Here is a 16,468-nt window from a genome sequence, read left to right on the forward strand (position 1 = left end):
TCGGTACTTGTGGAGAAGCCTCTTCTAGAATATTAATCTTGTCTCCTTTTCTTAATCTATCATTTTTTTCTACTACTTACCATTTAAGAAGGATGCTAGTACTGGTTTATTCAGCTGTTACAGTTGTGTTTAACAGCAATACCCTGTGATGTAGTATGCATACCCTTGTCCTGTGCCAAAGAGCAAACAGTAGTTGGAGATTTCCATGCTGCAGATGTTAAAGTCTCCAAAATATGCAGGGTGAACCTTTCTTGTAACAGCAGTTGGAATACTTAAGATTTAATGCAATTCCTGGGAAAGACTTCTATTGTCTGTGCTGCCACATTTTGTAATACTAGGCATTGATCAGCTGTAGCTGTAGGCATTTTATCAACTATTGATCTGTAATTGTTGCTGCTCTGAAAACATATCCAATTAAGATATCCTTTCAAGAATATATATTCCCTTTTTAGGAAAAATAATAAATGTAATCTTTAAGGGCTTCAGAACACTTTGGAATTTCTCTTTACTTTTGCTTTCCTGTTACTGTCTCTTGTACATTACCTCAGTCTACAAAGTACTTGATAATTCTGGGCATTGAAGAAAATGAGTGTTTTTTTTTGTAACCACTCTGAACACAGGTTTAGGCAGTGGTTACCTTTGAATGTAAGAAACAGTGCAACCTAGTGATAAAGTTATTAACCTAGGAACTCATTGCCCTGGATTTTGTTTCTTAGCACCGCTGTAGTCTTGCCAAGTGAACTGTGGCAAGCTGCTATGCTCTCTGTTTTACCTGGCTGTGTAGGAAGATGAGTACTAATAGTCATCATAAAGCATTCAGGCATGCTCAGCTGCAGGTTTTCTGGGTAGTGAAATTTAAGAAATTGTTTAAGTAATAACAATCGTGTATTTTCATTTGCCATACTAAGGTTGAAAATTGTTTCTTTGGCAGTCTTGCCTGAACCGGCTACATTTATGTTGGATTTCTTTTGTGGTTTTTTGTTCTTAAATGACTTATGTGCAGTTCAGATCTGAATGGTGTTGTATGCTTGACTACAAAACATAACCTTTCTAATATCTTCCTTTTTCTCCTTCTAATTTAGGGCTGTCTAATTTTGAGTGATGAACTGAATCATGCATCACTAGTGCTTGGAGCAAGACTGTCAGGAGCAACTATTCGAATCTTTAAGCACAACAGTAAGTATACAATGGTGGACTCTGCCTTTCTGCAGGGGCTGTGGATCAGATCTGTCTTATCTTCTAGTAGTTGGAAATCAAATGTCATGCAAGGAAATCAATTGCTGGTTACCTGAAAGCTAGGAAGACTGCTGCTACATACTGTTTAATCATAGTGGATTGGAAATTCCCCATGTATTCAGTCTCAACTAGTATCACTTTTATCATGGAGCTGTACTGGCTTACATCTCTGCACGTGAAAAGGAACATTTTGCTCTTTGGCAGTTTAGGGGCAGTATTGTTCTATCATGGCTTCTTGTTACTTTGATAGCTCAGCACAGACTCATCTAACAGTCTATGTCATACATGTATAGTAACGCGGTCTTGTAGTGGTCTAAATTACAATTTGTGGAATTAGGGAAGTTTTTCACCAAAGGATAAAACATTAAGAATACAAATATTAAGCTTCACAGCTATGTGTTCGTACAATGTAATTACAAAGGGTGTTCCAGGACGTGAAGCATAGATTTATTTAACTGGATTACTTGTTTTGTGTGTTTTGGAAACGAATACTTAAAAATTGACATTTTGCTAGTTTCAGCCTCCTCCAAAGGAGAGATTTAGAATAATTCTATTCTCAGATTTAAAAATAAGGTTCTTTCTATTCTTAGTGAAAGAAGTACTGGCTTCTCCTTAATTCATAAAGCCACTACCTTCATTCTTTAGCTTCTCTTTTAATATCATCGTTCTCTGAGATCGTGATGACTTGCTTTGAAACTTCTGGTGGAGATAGGAAAGCTTGGGTTTCTGTAATTCTTTTTTTTCCTTTGTCCTACTTGATAGTGAATCTTCTACTATTTTTCTTGTTTCTTTTGTGTTTTTCTTGTTCTCTGTTGTTTGAAGAGTTTTCCTTAAAGCGTAGAGTGTACTGGTAATGCTTTATTTTTTTGGTTTATCATTAGCCTTGATTGCAGCATTGCTTAATTGCTGGGCAAGATCATAAAAACTTTGTGTTCAGCTTCTGCATTTGTTTAAGCATACTTCTGAATGTTGTGTCCAGTTCCAGCAATTTAGAGAACACCTGTGACAAATGCATTCTGTGAGGGATTTAGAGGCTCTGGTATTGTATGGAGGAATAGATCGCTTGTGGGCATGGGATACAAACTAGTAATGGTGAGACTATGGGATGTTTTAGAAACTTTATAGATGGCATGGATCTTTGAAAGCGAATGGAGTTACACATCAGAATCAGAAGGCAAATGCAAGCAGTAAACTGCATGTGTTCTCAGTACTACTCCTGTTATATTCTATCCTGCTTTGATTCATTGCATTTCGCTGAGATGTTACTGGCTTCACTCATGCAGTTCTTAGAAATTGTTTTCATTTTTTTCTTACCTCATTCTGCAGTTTGTCCTGTTTATTAAGGTCAGACCTAGTTCTCAGACCTCCCTTCTTTGAGAGATCAGAGCAGAAGTATTTTATTCTAATGTTCTCCATAACTGCACTAAACTCATCATTTCTTTCATCCTTTCTTCTTTGAGAGATATGTTGGAGACCGTTGACTTCATCTTTTCTGGAACGCTGTCTATCTTCCAACAGTAACTTGAACTATTTTTCTAATTCCTACTCAAGTTCTAGTTCATAAGCTGCTCTTGCTGCTATACCTGCTCTAGTTTACCAATCATCTTTTCATGATTGCTCGTGCTCTTTTTCATGTCCTAGTGTTTCTATCTATTACTCAACATTTTAACTACTGTGGTTGGATTACACCCATCTCCATTCTTTCCTCAGTGCTTCCCCTGCCCCCCTCCTTTCCAGGATTGATTTCAGGTATATGTATTTGCTCACATCACTCTGTCAGGTGTCCTTGGATTAGATGAAGTGTTTTTAGCTGAAGTTAATAAGGTTTCAGATTAGACAGAAGGTGCTGTTAGTTGCTATGTAGTTTCTGATATGCTGAGCATTGTCATCATCCCTAAACTGGCTCTTCCTTTTTTCTCCCTTTCTGTTTGTTTTTAATAGTTTCCTGTTCCACCTGTGTAGTCTCTTCAGCTTCTAAACAGAAGTGACGTAAAAGTACACTAGTTCTCCTTGTTCTGCACTTTGGTCTATCTTCTACTTATCTTTCTTTGATTATCCTTGAACTTGTTGCTCTTTGACTTATTTCTATCCACAAGGACGCTCTTGCTCCATAAATTGCTTTCTCTCTTCCTAACAATGAAATGCTTTTTTTCCTCTTTTCCTCTCACCCTCCCCCTGTCTTGCTGCTTTATACTTTCAACTCGGGATGGTCAAATTCTTCTTTGCAGTTCATAGTCACCCATTCCCTTTAATCTCATATGTAGGCCTGCAGCTAGATGAAGTTCATGCTTATTGACTTATGTATGGTCCATCCTCCCCACTGGACCAATTTGTGTTTCTGTGGTATTGCTGTCTTTAGTCGTAGTCAAAGTTCAAGCCAATAGCTGTTTGGTACCATTTAACAGTAATTTCTGGTGCAGATATGCAAAGCCTGGAGAAGCTGCTCAAAGATGCTATTGTGCATGGGCAACCTCGTACACGGAGGCCCTGGAAAAAAATCCTTATCTTGGTGGAAGGAATATACAGGTACAAACTATTCTTTATATTCCTAAGACCCTCCCCATGAGATCTAGTTGCTTAGTATTTGAGTTCCTTTGTCAAATCAAACAATGTTAATCACTTTATAGTTATTTCATGAATCTCATGTGAGATTTAAGTTGAGGTATATATATTTCACATCCTGGACTTTGTGTTGCTAATATTGTAGCTACACATGATGTCACAGTGTTGCCCACATCTTGATCAGATTGTAGAAGCTGATCTAAACTGATTATTTATATCAGAGCTGAGATCTTAATTCACTTGGCCATTCCATTCTTTCTGTGCTCACTAGATAATGATAGTGGATGGAATTACGCAAATTGAATGTTTTTTTTCTGAATGAGTAGGAGTATGTAGTAGGTTTAGCTGTGTTAAGCATTTAAATCATGGTGGCTTTCAGCACAAAATGGGGTGTTTTGGAGTGTTGTCTTTGAAATCCTAGGCAGCTCTTAGACTTAAAAATAATAGGTAAATAAGACAGCAGATCAGAGTACTGACATGAGGGTGGAAGTAAAAAGGTTATCTTCATAAAATAATCACTGAACACATTCCTTTGCCTCTAACTTACTGTTGCTGCTGCTGTTGAACCTCTCTAGGATACTGACATACTGAATAAACAAGTAGAATATAGTTACCTGGGCACTAGGTGCAAAGAGCATGTATTTTTAATTTCTCTGCAGAATAAAAACATGTATAGCCATTCTTATATGATCACAGTTAATGAGAGTGGGGAAAAAAAATGCAAGTTTAGTGATCTGGGGCTGTAGAAAGAGGTCCCAACCATTAAATCAACTTAAAATAAATTTCTGTTTCTCAACAGCATGGAGGGTTCCATAGTCCGTTTACCTGAAGTGATTGCCCTTAAGAAGAAGTACAAATCCTATCTGTACCTTGATGAGGCTCACAGTATAGGTGCCCTGGGTCCCAATGGCCGGGGTGTAGTGGATTATTTTGGACTCAATCCTGAAGATGTGGATGTTATGATGGGGACATTCACCAAAAGCTTTGGAGCTGCTGGAGGATACATTGGGGGCAAGAAGGTAAAACGCTGGAAATGTCCTGGCTGTTTCACGCTGATGGTGGATTGCTTCACTAAGCATTTCAACATTGATTTCTTTCTCAAGTTGCCATGACCATCCATTTGTTTCATAATTTTACATGCTGTCTACTATAGTGAAAGACTGCAATGCGGAAGAGGCTAATAAAATGCCTCTATTTTATAGATCCCACGTGGTCAGTGATGAGCTCAGTTTGCAGAATGTACAGTCGGGGTGTAAATTCTTTTTAGAAAGTGTTAGGAACCAGGAAGCAGGGATTTCTCAACTTTACTTCTAATGAGACTAGCAGGAAGAATGCCAGAAGCTAAAGTTCTTCAGCTCATCTGGTGGAAAATCCCCTTCTTAGCTCAGCCTGGTGGATTTGGTTCCCTCTGGATTTGAACAGTTTCCTTTTGAAAAAGACACTGTTTTTGGATCCTCCTCTATAGTCATGTTCTGCTAGAAAGTGTTGCCAGTTGTCAAACTCCTCCTTTTGGGAGGGGTTGTGTAGGCTGCTAGATGTGTCCCCTTTCTTATATCCTTGCCATTTCTTATGTCCTCTACCAATTCCCTTTTAGGACAATAATTTTTTAGATGCTAATAGTGACAATTACTTTAGTCCATCCAAATGGATATGGGACTTGCAGATGTTCCTCTTTAATAGTTTACTGCAGTTGGACTAAAATGACTCTGACATCTTCCCCAGAACAAAGCACCATATTATTGTTTTTCCAAGGCAGTGAGCCAGTGGGATTAACTCCCTTGGCGTAAGGTGAAGCAGCCAGGAGTCCTTCATGGCTGTATTTTAGGAACTGTGTTTAAGAGATTGCTTCAGAAATAAGAGGCCTTAAATCTTCCTACCTGTTTTTTTTTTTTCAAAATCCCTTTACAACTTCCTTTTATTTAACTCCAATTCCATGCAGACAACAATACGAAATGGAGTATTTCCACATTTTTATAATACGTTCAGTTATACTATAACAGTTATTATGCTATCAACCTTATTAATTTTATGATGGCATAATCTGTCCTGGCATTTGTACTGGTTTTTATGGTACTTCACTGGAGTGGTCTAGCTATTACAGAGGTTTTGTTACAGTTAAACAACAAGCAGCCTAGATCTATGGTATGTTTGTACTTTGCTCCCATATGACCTGTGTTTATCCTTCAACAAATCTAGAAGGTACATTTATCTGGGAAGTGCAGGAGTGGTAGTCTGAGGTTCCTGCACTCTTAAATAAAGCAGGAGATGTAATTTATATTGTGCTGCTAAATAGGAGAAAGTATTTTGTGACCTGTGCCCTGTTTGGTGACTTGTGGGGAAACAATTATATTGAGCATGATACGCAAGTACTCATAGATCCTGCTCCCTACTATTTCACTTGTTTTATATTCCCACTGTTACAATAAACACTCTTGAAACATGGCCTTGCACACAGCTTGAGTAATGCAAACACCTTCTCGCAATCTAATGCTGGTATTGTTAGCTAAACAAGTCTGTCACAGGCATTTGTTTTTGATCAATGGATATTCTTGCTCTGTGACATAATTATGGGTTTTCATGTGTCTACTGTTTGCACTTCAACTGCTTATTACTTATAAAATAAATCCTTGAGTGACCTGTTCTCTTCTAGGACATTCTGGAAGAGGTTCATTGTAGTAGTGGCTCATTTTACTGTGTGGTTAAAGCATTTCTCTTGAATGCTGGGAAGGCAATGTCTGATGGCCTCTTGTGTTTTACTAGGAGCTGATTGATTACCTCAGGACATACTCTCACAGTGCTGTATATGCAACATCATTGTCACCTCCTGTTGTGGAGCAAATCATCACCTCCATGAAGTGCATTATGGGTGAAGATGGTACAACTTTTGGTGAGTTTTTCGAACACTAGACATGTAGAAGGGGGACACCGAACAGAACCTCTACCTTGCTTTGACAGATAACTCATTCAGTGTACACATTCATTATTGTATGTTACTTCATGTAGACTTTGAGTCTTTGGAGCGACAAAACAATTTGAGATCTTGCTTGGCAAATCAACCTAATAAAGGTATAAAGAATTAATATATACAGGTAAGTCATCTTAGTGTTTCACGAGACAGTATTGTCTTTAATTGATTTTTGTTCTGCCTAGCTTTTCTAGGTCTCCTCTTTGCTCTTCCTATTCTTCTGTCCTTTGTTATTTGCCCGTCTTTTTAGATTGTCCACTACAGTAACTAAGACTGCAAAATACACAACAAAATATGCTGAAAGCTATGTTTTTTTATTTTCATTTCTAGTATAACTTGATGCTTGCACCTTGGTTAAAGTAAATATGAGGATGTGTTTGAAATTGCTTTTCACTTGAGCTGTAGGAAGTAATACACTGGGGAAGGCACATTCAGATTTCTTGATTCAGGTTTACTTTCTCAAGATGGAAAAAAGGAAGGGGAAACCTGTCTAAGTCTTGAGTTTCAAAGTCAGTAGTTGGCTGAGGATTTCTCCATGTTTTTTGTTTCAGATGCTTTTACAATTCAAGTGCCTTAATATATTATAGGAGTTTCAGGCATCTGGCCACGAGGTGGTGGTGTATACTGAAGAACTGTATTCACTTTTGAACATGGGTCACCTGACCAACTAACCTGACAGATAACTCCAACAGTGAAAAAGTTTACACAAATAATTAAGAACTCTACTGTTATAGCATGTTTCACTTGATTTGCTTACATTATCTGAGAAGAGGCTTAGTGGCAGCAATAGGTGTTGGTGGTTGCTCAATAGAGAAGTCATTCATGAGGCAAGTACAGCCAGGCAGCAGCTTGTGTCTGTGCTACCATTTAGTTGATGTGAGTTACCTGTACCTGCCAAGCATTGTCCCCAGTAGTGCCCTCAGAACAGATATTAACCAAGCTTCAAACGACGTGAAAAGTTGTGCCAGAGAGCTGGGTTTTGCCATCTTCTTAAAAATGACAGAGCTCTTTCTAGCTAAAGATTTGCCAAGAGTTTGTGGTCTACTCAAGCGTTGCTTGTTTTGGGTTTCTTCCAATATCTGTTTTGCTTAATGAAGTGGGAAGCAAGGAATGTGAATATTCCAAACAGAAACCAGTTACAAACTAAGGTTTGAAAACTAAGGCATTTTTGCCCCTTTCCGAGGCTGCAATGTAATGCTCATTCAAGCTGTGAGAATGGAAGCAACTTCCACTCCAGGCTTTTCTCCTGCTATTCCAACATCAAAATCCATCTCAGCTGAAAAGAGAACCAGATCAGAAACCAATCTGGCAAAAAATGCCTTAAACTCAAAATGCCTTTTTGTTATGTTCTCAGTATGCATGTCAAGCTATATACAAGTTTGGTGCTAAGGAGTACCCGAAGTCCTAGCCATTCTTTCTATTAAAAAAAAAAAAAAAAGTATTTTTAGTGTTTGAAAGCTGTGTCATTTCAAAGAAGCCTCTGTATTTCACGTTTGTGTGAATTTTATTGTTTGTTTTTTTCTCTACAAGAAAGCCAAAATGCGAAGCCAAAGTCCCATCTACTCATAGTCAGGGTTTCTCAGCTACAGCTATCGTGTAAGTCTTACGGTCTGTCTTAATTATCTAACCCATCCTTCAGCTAATCTAGGCACCTCCTAGGATGATCCCTGCCTGAAAGCATTTTTCTGTTCCTTTTTTTTTGTGCTGTTCTGTTTCCCAGTCATGTTTTGTTGTTTGTTTGTTTGTTTTTTTAAATTCTTAGAGACTTTAAGGTAGTAGTACTTCATAGGCATTTTCTTCAGATGAAGTTGACTGAAGTGTAATTGTGTGAATTGAGCAGCTGCTTAGTGACAGCATGACCAAATCTTTCCCTTGTTTAAGGGCTTTTGCTGAAAAATGTCTCTTGATTCTGTGGAATTACGGGTTGGGGCTTTGAAGGACTGCTGTCTGCAATCTGTTTGACCACAAGTAAGTCTAAAGTAGAGTAGTGCTGGTGAGAGGTGTTAAATGTGGAAGGCAAACAAGCAGAGAAATAGTGTTAAGCTGGGTCACTGGTAAGCAGCTCTGAATCAACCAAGTATTACAAAAACTTTACTGCTTTCAAATTAGTCAAGCTGAACTAATGGATGAAAGTAAACTAAGCAAGGACAATGATTTTCCAATGGCACAGGAGTTGGAGCTGGAGTCAGAACAGTAGACATCAGCTAGCTCCCAACCCTGTGTTGATTCACGGCTAACTCTTTTAATGACCTCAGGAATGCTTGCTTGAAAACAGTCTTTGTGGCTACTTTGTCTACTTGTTTCTTTTCACCACATACTACTCATAAAAGTAACCTTTCTCCATGACATCAAGCCTCTGGAAATTGTGGTATCAGATTGAGATGGTCTGTAGATGAAGAATAAGTAGTAGAAAGTAATTCGTTTGAGGACAACAGATTTTTTATGTATTAATTTGGAATAATAAAGTATTTCTTTTAAATTTCTTCATTTTACACTATTTCTGAATCTAGTGAAATATGTGGAGGCTCTGACCTTAAAGTGTAAAGCACTGTAGTTACTAAAACTTTACATAACTATAAAAGAAAAATATCTACTTTCAGATCTTTCTAGCAAGCTGCCAGTGACTAAGTAAGGTATTTGTAAGAGGCAGCACAGACAAAATACAGATGCTATGAAAAGCTAAGTGGCTGTTCTCAGAGAACATAGGACTGATAGCATGCCAGAGTGCCACCTGGACTGGGACAGTGGCCTCTTGTGTCGTGATTTCTGTTCAAACTGCTCTGGTAATTGTAGGTGCTGTTGATGCATGTAAGTGACTAGCAAACCTCAGTCTCTCTGAAGACAGATATGGGAACATATTTATACATGAATACAAGTATGTTGCTTGCCCCAGACTACAAAAAACAGTTCAACAGCTGAAGTGATGGCAGAGCCATCTCATGGGTTCTTGGTATTGATACTTCCAGTACTGCTTCTGAAAGTCCTCTACACTATTGGCTCAGTGTTGTATGTTTCTCCTGTTTTGCGTGGCATTACTTCTCTTGCACTTACTTGGCTTTAAGACCGTTGCATGGTCTTGAACAAAGCATACATGATTTTTGCTCAGTTTGCCAACTTCTTCAGCAGAACCATTCTCAAGTGTGGTGAACATCTTGGGCACACAGCATGTCTTCAGGGAACTCTCCAGTGACAGTATACATGGATAATTCACGTATCATCGCATTTGACTTTGATATATAGTAGACTAGTGTGAATAGAAGAGATGGGGAAGACTTCTTTGAGGGCACTTCTTTACCGTGAGGGTGACAGTGCACTGGAACAGGTTGCCCAAAGAGGGGGGCTGGACTACATGATCTTCAGAGGTCCCTACCAACCTCAGCCCTTCTACTGTTCATTCTTTCAACAAGAGTGAATTTTTTGAGCTGGTTCTCCACTTCAAAGTCAATATAGCTGAACAGGCAAGTGTTGCAGAAGCTTGTCAGCAGTTCAGTGGATGCTTTCTTTCTCTGTTTTCAGTCACAAAGATGAATGAACTGTAGATGGTTTTATAGATGAGCAGGCTTTCTTAACAATAATAGTAATTAAAAAAAGACAAAATAAGCAGCTTTTTGGGGGTCACAGTCAGTATACACAAGGATGACAAAATTGATTCCTGGAATGGGGCTCTGGAAATGTGTAGCAGAGGGCTGCTTGATTGTTACCATTCATGTGCTGTTCGGGTTATTTAAATTGACTGTGGGGAAAATGACCCAGCTCGATTCTTGTCCTGGTAAATTAGACATTGTTAGGTTTTATGATATTAAGTACTTAATTTGCCTTGATGAATTTTTCAGCCTCAGTTGTTTGATTTGAGTTGAAAGCTGGATTTTTCACTGTTACAAACTCAGTAGGACAGGCAGGTTGGTCGGCTCCATTCTGCCACTTGCGTAAGAGCTAGCAGTATCTTCTGTGCAAATGGGGTTCTGCTGGTATTGTTGGTGTTCAGGACCCAGCCTGTTTGTTGCCCTGATAACATTGCTGGGGGCAAATGGGAAAAAATCATAAAGTAACCAGACTGAGACATGGGCAAATCAAAACATGCAAGATGAAACCGGTCTAGGGACTGGTTAACCTCCTTCAGAGATGAAGCTTAGTTTGCTTTCCGGTGTATTAAAAGCTGAAGGTGAGCATTAAATCTAGGAGTGCTTTAAGTTTGATCTAAAGCTGCATTTGATAATAGCTTGTAAAATAGGTGATCTTCTTCCTTCCGTGTCCATGGGCATTAACTTAATAATAGTAAATATGTACATTGATGCTTATAACAAGCTTACTGTTGACTGTCTCATTTTCAGGAGAGAAATATCCCACACTCAAACAGTGCAATACTAAAATAGCATGTATAGAATTAGTAGTGGAGAGGCAGGGCACAAGATGACACTTCAAATTTGTTTGAACAATGGCTGCAGCACTGTATAGAAATTGAAGTTTGTTATCCTGCATAGCTCTAATGGTGCAGGCAATGGAGGTGAAAGTTGCATATTCATCCCAGCTGCTAAACTGTCAGAAACAACTGATTTTTGAAGGCTAGGCAGTTAACTGCACATAGCTGGATAGGGATTTGACCTCTTAGCACCTCAGAAATGAAAAGCTTGTAGTATATCTGGTCAATTTTAAGTTTAAAAAAAAAAAAAGTTGATTTCTAATCTTGCCATTGCTGCATGGAATAAACTTGAGTGAGTTAAATCAGAAGAGGTAGTTAAACCAATTATAGCCGACAGGAATAAAGATGCACAGCTGTTGTTGGCAGAGAACCGAGCCTAACACCAGTTCAGAAGGATGGGTCATTGTTATACTGTTAATATGCACTGGGAGAAGCATCTTGGAAACAGAACTAAGCCTGGTCTGCGTAAATTCTAGGGGAGAAGAGACTGCAATTAGTGTTCTAACCTCTGTGTGGTTAATCAGGCTCTCAAGTGAACATATGACCTCTATAGTTAACTCAGCTGCCTCATCAGTAGGTTTCTTCAAGTCAGGTATTCTGTGAAAATAAATAATCCTCTTTTCCTTCTGAAGATCAGCCGTAAGTATATGCAAATATAAAAAGTAAGTAGTCATGAAAGAACAGTTGGCCCTATATAACTTGGTATAGAATTTTACGTTGTTTACAGTATATTTGTAAATGAAGTTTGTCCCTTGTCATTGCTAACAGTAGATGTGCAAATAGAAGCAGTGGCTGCTGTTCTACTCAAAAGGGGAATAAATACTCCTTGTGCAGGCTGAGGTTGAAAACATTCAATTAGCATTAAAATCGGTTCATTTGAATTTCCTCCAATAATGCACTTGTTAATGAGGTGTTAAATTATCACCTTGGGAAGCCGGGGACCAGTCAAAACTAATTTGAGCAAAGTGAAAACTTTTTTTGTTGCTGCCCTTGAGGATCTCAAGCTGAGCTGGGAAACTGTTGGAAAAACAAATACTCTGGGGGTCATAAAGAGAGTTTCCTGCTTCTCTCCAGGGGACTGACAGTTTTAAACATCACTCTCTGTATTTGTGCTTCCAGCTGGGGATCTTTTAAATCCAGCTTGTTGCTGCATCCCTTGCTCCCTCCCACAGTGCATGGCAAGCCTCCAGAAAAATTGCTTTAACCTGGGCTAGGAAGGAGAAATCCTTCAGCCTTGGTGCTTTGAAGACTGTTTACAGACACTAAGAGAGCTGTACCCTTTGTATTTTGCATTGGAATGTGAGAATTCTTCAGTGCCTCTTCTGGACTTTAATCAACATTGTGGGTGGTGTTTGTACAAGGGCTTGTAAAGCTTTATAACTGTACACACGCTTTGTTCTAATAATGTTCCAGTTCGTGCTATTTCTGTTCAGGTGCAAGCTATCATTCTCTATCTGTGTAGCCTAAACACTGATCTCTAACAGCAGAAATATAACTAGGAATGTGGCTTTGCTGAAGTAATTTCACTTTATTTTGTACACTACATTTGACATGAAATGCATGGCTATCTTTTTCCTCTCTAACACTTGAGGTGCCACACTTCTACAGTACATTTCTAGTATACAGCTCATACTGCGAAAGGAGAAAATACTGGGCAGCAGCTCACTAGCATATATTGTCAGCAGCAGCGTGACAAAAATGTTTCTTAGAATGAATGTCAAAATAAAGCATTTGAACAGAAGTAACCCTGAATAAGGTGATGCGTGCTCTTTGGGCTAGTGCAAAATTGAGCTCATGGTTCACAGGATGACACATAATTTACTAGAGCAGAGGTTTTTTGTTTTTAAACACCCGAATGACCTGCATAAGCGCCGCTGTCTATCAATAGTCCTTGCATAAGCACCACTGTCTATCAACAGTCCTTGAAACTGCAGCAATTTTCTACATAGAAAAGTGTGTGTGTATGTATATATAAATAAATAAAATTTACTGCTGTTACAGTGTATGTAATGTATAGATGTGGAAAACTTCAATCTGTGAAGTGCACATAATGTAAATGGTTCTAGCTTCTTCAGAAACATACCTGTAACTGACAGCCTTTCTGTAAGTGGGTATATTAAATTATGTCAGGTCTGACAGACCAGTTGAAATGCCATCTTCACCTATTTTCTGAAGTTTTGATGTAAAATGTGACTGGCACCATGTCAACTCATGCCATTTCACTTCATTGTAGTTGATCTGCTGCAAATTGCCAAACATGAACAATCTGGACAATCTAAGATGTGTACTTAAACTCCTACTGGTGTACAGAAGTTTGCTAATGTCCCAGAATTAAGAAATGTTATTAGATAGTACAGATTTAATCTTTGAAGGGAGGAGCTGGCTGGAAAACATTCATGCCAATTAATGTGTTTTAAGAGCCAATGTAGTGATTTCAGACAATGTGGAGATCATTCAGGTTCTGCTGTAGTATAAGTTCAACAGTAGGGTTCAGCTGAGGATGAATTGGCTTGTGAAGAACAAGATAAATAAACCTGTAGGGTTTCTTGCTGCCATGGATAAGCTTGTATTAACAAGCAGGTTGTTACCCAAGTGTTGCTTAGTGGAAAAGTTGCAGGTGCAAGGCTGTTTGCACGGGGGAAATACATTACAGAACATGAGCGCTTCTCATGCTCATGTTGGCTAGCAGTTCCTAAGGGTTCTTAGCTGTTCATTTATGGCTACTGTTTGGGGTTTAAAAACACCAACAACAATAGTAAAATTGTTGTGAAACTTTTTCAGACTTCCAAGCTGGCCTTCCTACTAGTCAACTTTGTATTGTATAAATGCGTTACACAAATCAGGCCCTGAATGGCTAGTGGAGAACTCAGTTACCCTGCTACTAACATCTTCAGAACTAAGTCATCTGTGCAAACAGATGTGATACGTTCGCAGAGTAACTATACCAAGAGCTGGAAGCAGAACACTGAGTACCTTCGATCCTTAGTGAATAAATTGTCTTTTCTAGGGTCATTGCTATATTACTGACAAGTTGCTTTTTTTGTTCAGGACCTGGCATTGCAGAGACGGTTGTGGATTTTATATGCAGAGCTTTGATCTTTCTAGGATCCTTGGAAAATATAGCAGCACAGGAAAAGCAAGTCTATAAAAGTCACAGCTGAGACGAGGCCTCTAGGGTTTGGGCCTTTTCAGGCACAAAGCCTACTCTTCCACCTCGGTGCAGTTCCAGGTGGCAGGCTACCAGGAGCTGCTTGCCAAATACAACTTACTAACATGGGAATGCTCACCGCTGTTTCTGTTGAAAGTGTTGCAGACTTTTAGAGTAAATCTGAGTGTCCTGGAGTAGGACAGTTATGGCTGCTGTAACAGACACACAAGTAGACATGGCTCTGACGCGGTGGCAGATTTGCAGGCCATAGCTTTGATTATTAGATGAACTTATTGGCTATGCACATCTGCTGTGCTCCATTGCATGGTGTCCCATCTAGTACCCCTGAGAAAAAGTAGGTATTTAGGACTCTTCTGTTCACTCTCCTTATACCTTGATTGATCCTTCTACCAAGAGACTGTCAGTAAAAGTGATCTGTCCACCAGTTTTTCCTGGATTTTCAGAGTAAGTGCTAACACAATGTTCTTTTCATAGTATTTTACATTATCAGTTACTGGTAAGAGCCTACTTTCTGTAGGATGAAAACTTCATGTTATTATCTCAAGCATGTGGAACCTGTTTCGTAATGCTCCTGATATCATTTCTTTGTGGAGCTAATTTCTGTTCAGCTTGGCCAGAAGACAGTATTCCAATGTTTATGGCTGCCTTAGATCTGCCTTAATGGCTAAATAAGTATATTCTCAGACTAAATGTTCATACTGTTGATAAGTAATGCCCTCTCCCTAAAACTCTACAAACTATTCCACTGGGAGTCTTTTCCCTGAAGACTGTTCTTGTACTTTTTAATTCACATGAAAAGAATAGCTTTGCTGTTTGTCTGGACACAGTGAAGCTTGATTCTTTTACGAGTTCAATTTTGTGAAAGTCAAAACCACATTTGAGATTGTGTCTACTCTGTTAAATCTCAGCAAAGAAAATAGTCCTTGGCAGCTACGTGGTACAGAGTATGCTTACTGTGCAACTTCACTGCTAGAACTGTTACACAAAACAAAGTCTTGGATTCATTTGTTCATTTTACATTGTCATTGTCTCTCTTCTTGTTTTTTTTGATTTTTCTCAAATATCACAAAGTCTTAGCTCAACAGACCTATTTGAGATGCCCTCAGTATTGGCAGTGGTCTTATTGCTTACAGAAGGAAAAAGTACATTTGAAAGATGAGAGGTACTGAAATTATTTGCAAAAGGAGCAGTTCAGGTTAAATTTGTAACAGGATAGATGAGCCACTTCAGTTACATGTCTAAATTCTTAGTGTAAAGTTTTATTATCTCCTAGAAGCATCACACAGGTGTACCTTGAATAGCAAAATTAATGTATTGAATGGTGGCTAGCTCTTTTTGATGAAGCAGTGTTTTAAAGTTGTGTCCTGCAGGTCTGAAAAAGGTCAGAAGCTGATGAACTGATTTCTGCTGAAGCAGGAGCAGAGGCACTGAGGGGAATGGGTCTGAGAGGGGAAGCAGGTAGAACAGCGTCAGTACAAAAAGGCAGGAGGCAACGGGGAAAACACGTAGATTATCCAAGTTCTTGATGTACTCTGCAAGATTAAAGGGTTGTTCAAAGGCTGGTATAGGGGAATTTGGGAAGATCCTATCACAAAGATTTTTTTCTAAATTAGTTGTAAATGCTCAGTGACTTCCCTTCAGGTTCGAATGTAGGTTAACATGTGGCAATGAGGCCTGTACAATCCATGCACATTTGTGTTTTTCTTACAGTAATGATATCTGATGTGGAGTGTTTCTAGTGCCTTTTTCTTTACATCATTGTCTGTGTAGATCGGACCTACTAAACTTGAGCACCATGCCATGGAAAAGGTGCTGTGCAGTACAGCTTTTTTGTGTACTTTCAGGTGAAAAATAATGTAGCTTACACTATTTCTAATGCTGTAATGTAAGTAGAGAACATCTGTGCTATAGGTGTAGAATGAGCTCCAGCATAACAGTAGCATGGCAGCAATGCCACTAGCAATATACAGCAGTACAGCAGCTTTTGTCCTCTCTGAGGTGGACAGTTCAGAAGAAACTTTAGATTGTCCCACTGTAAGTGAGCTTTGGAGATAAAAGGATTTCTTAGAATGCTCTCGCTTTTGTTCTTCTAACACTTAAGCTAAAATTGAATACA

General features: G+C 38.9%; 1 protein-coding gene across 1 annotated transcript in view; it reads left to right on the forward strand.

Moving 5' to 3' along the window:
- SPTLC2 (serine palmitoyltransferase long chain base subunit 2) overlaps positions 1–16,468 on the forward strand; it is a 69,686-nt gene that overhangs the window by 23,595 nt on the left and 29,623 nt on the right. Inside the window, exons 6-9 of the mRNA XM_068683088.1 lie at positions 1,083–1,176; positions 3,657–3,762; positions 4,598–4,817; positions 6,559–6,685. Of these exons, the coding sequence (XP_068539189.1) occupies positions 1,083–1,176; positions 3,657–3,762; positions 4,598–4,817; positions 6,559–6,685 (547 nt within the window). The remainder of the gene's footprint in view (positions 1–1,082; positions 1,177–3,656; positions 3,763–4,597; positions 4,818–6,558; positions 6,686–16,468) is intronic.

The sequence above is a fragment of the Anas acuta genome, chromosome 5 (assembly GCF_963932015.1).
Source record: "Anas acuta chromosome 5, bAnaAcu1.1, whole genome shotgun sequence".
Lineage (NCBI taxonomy): Eukaryota > Metazoa > Chordata > Aves > Anseriformes > Anatidae > Anas > Anas acuta.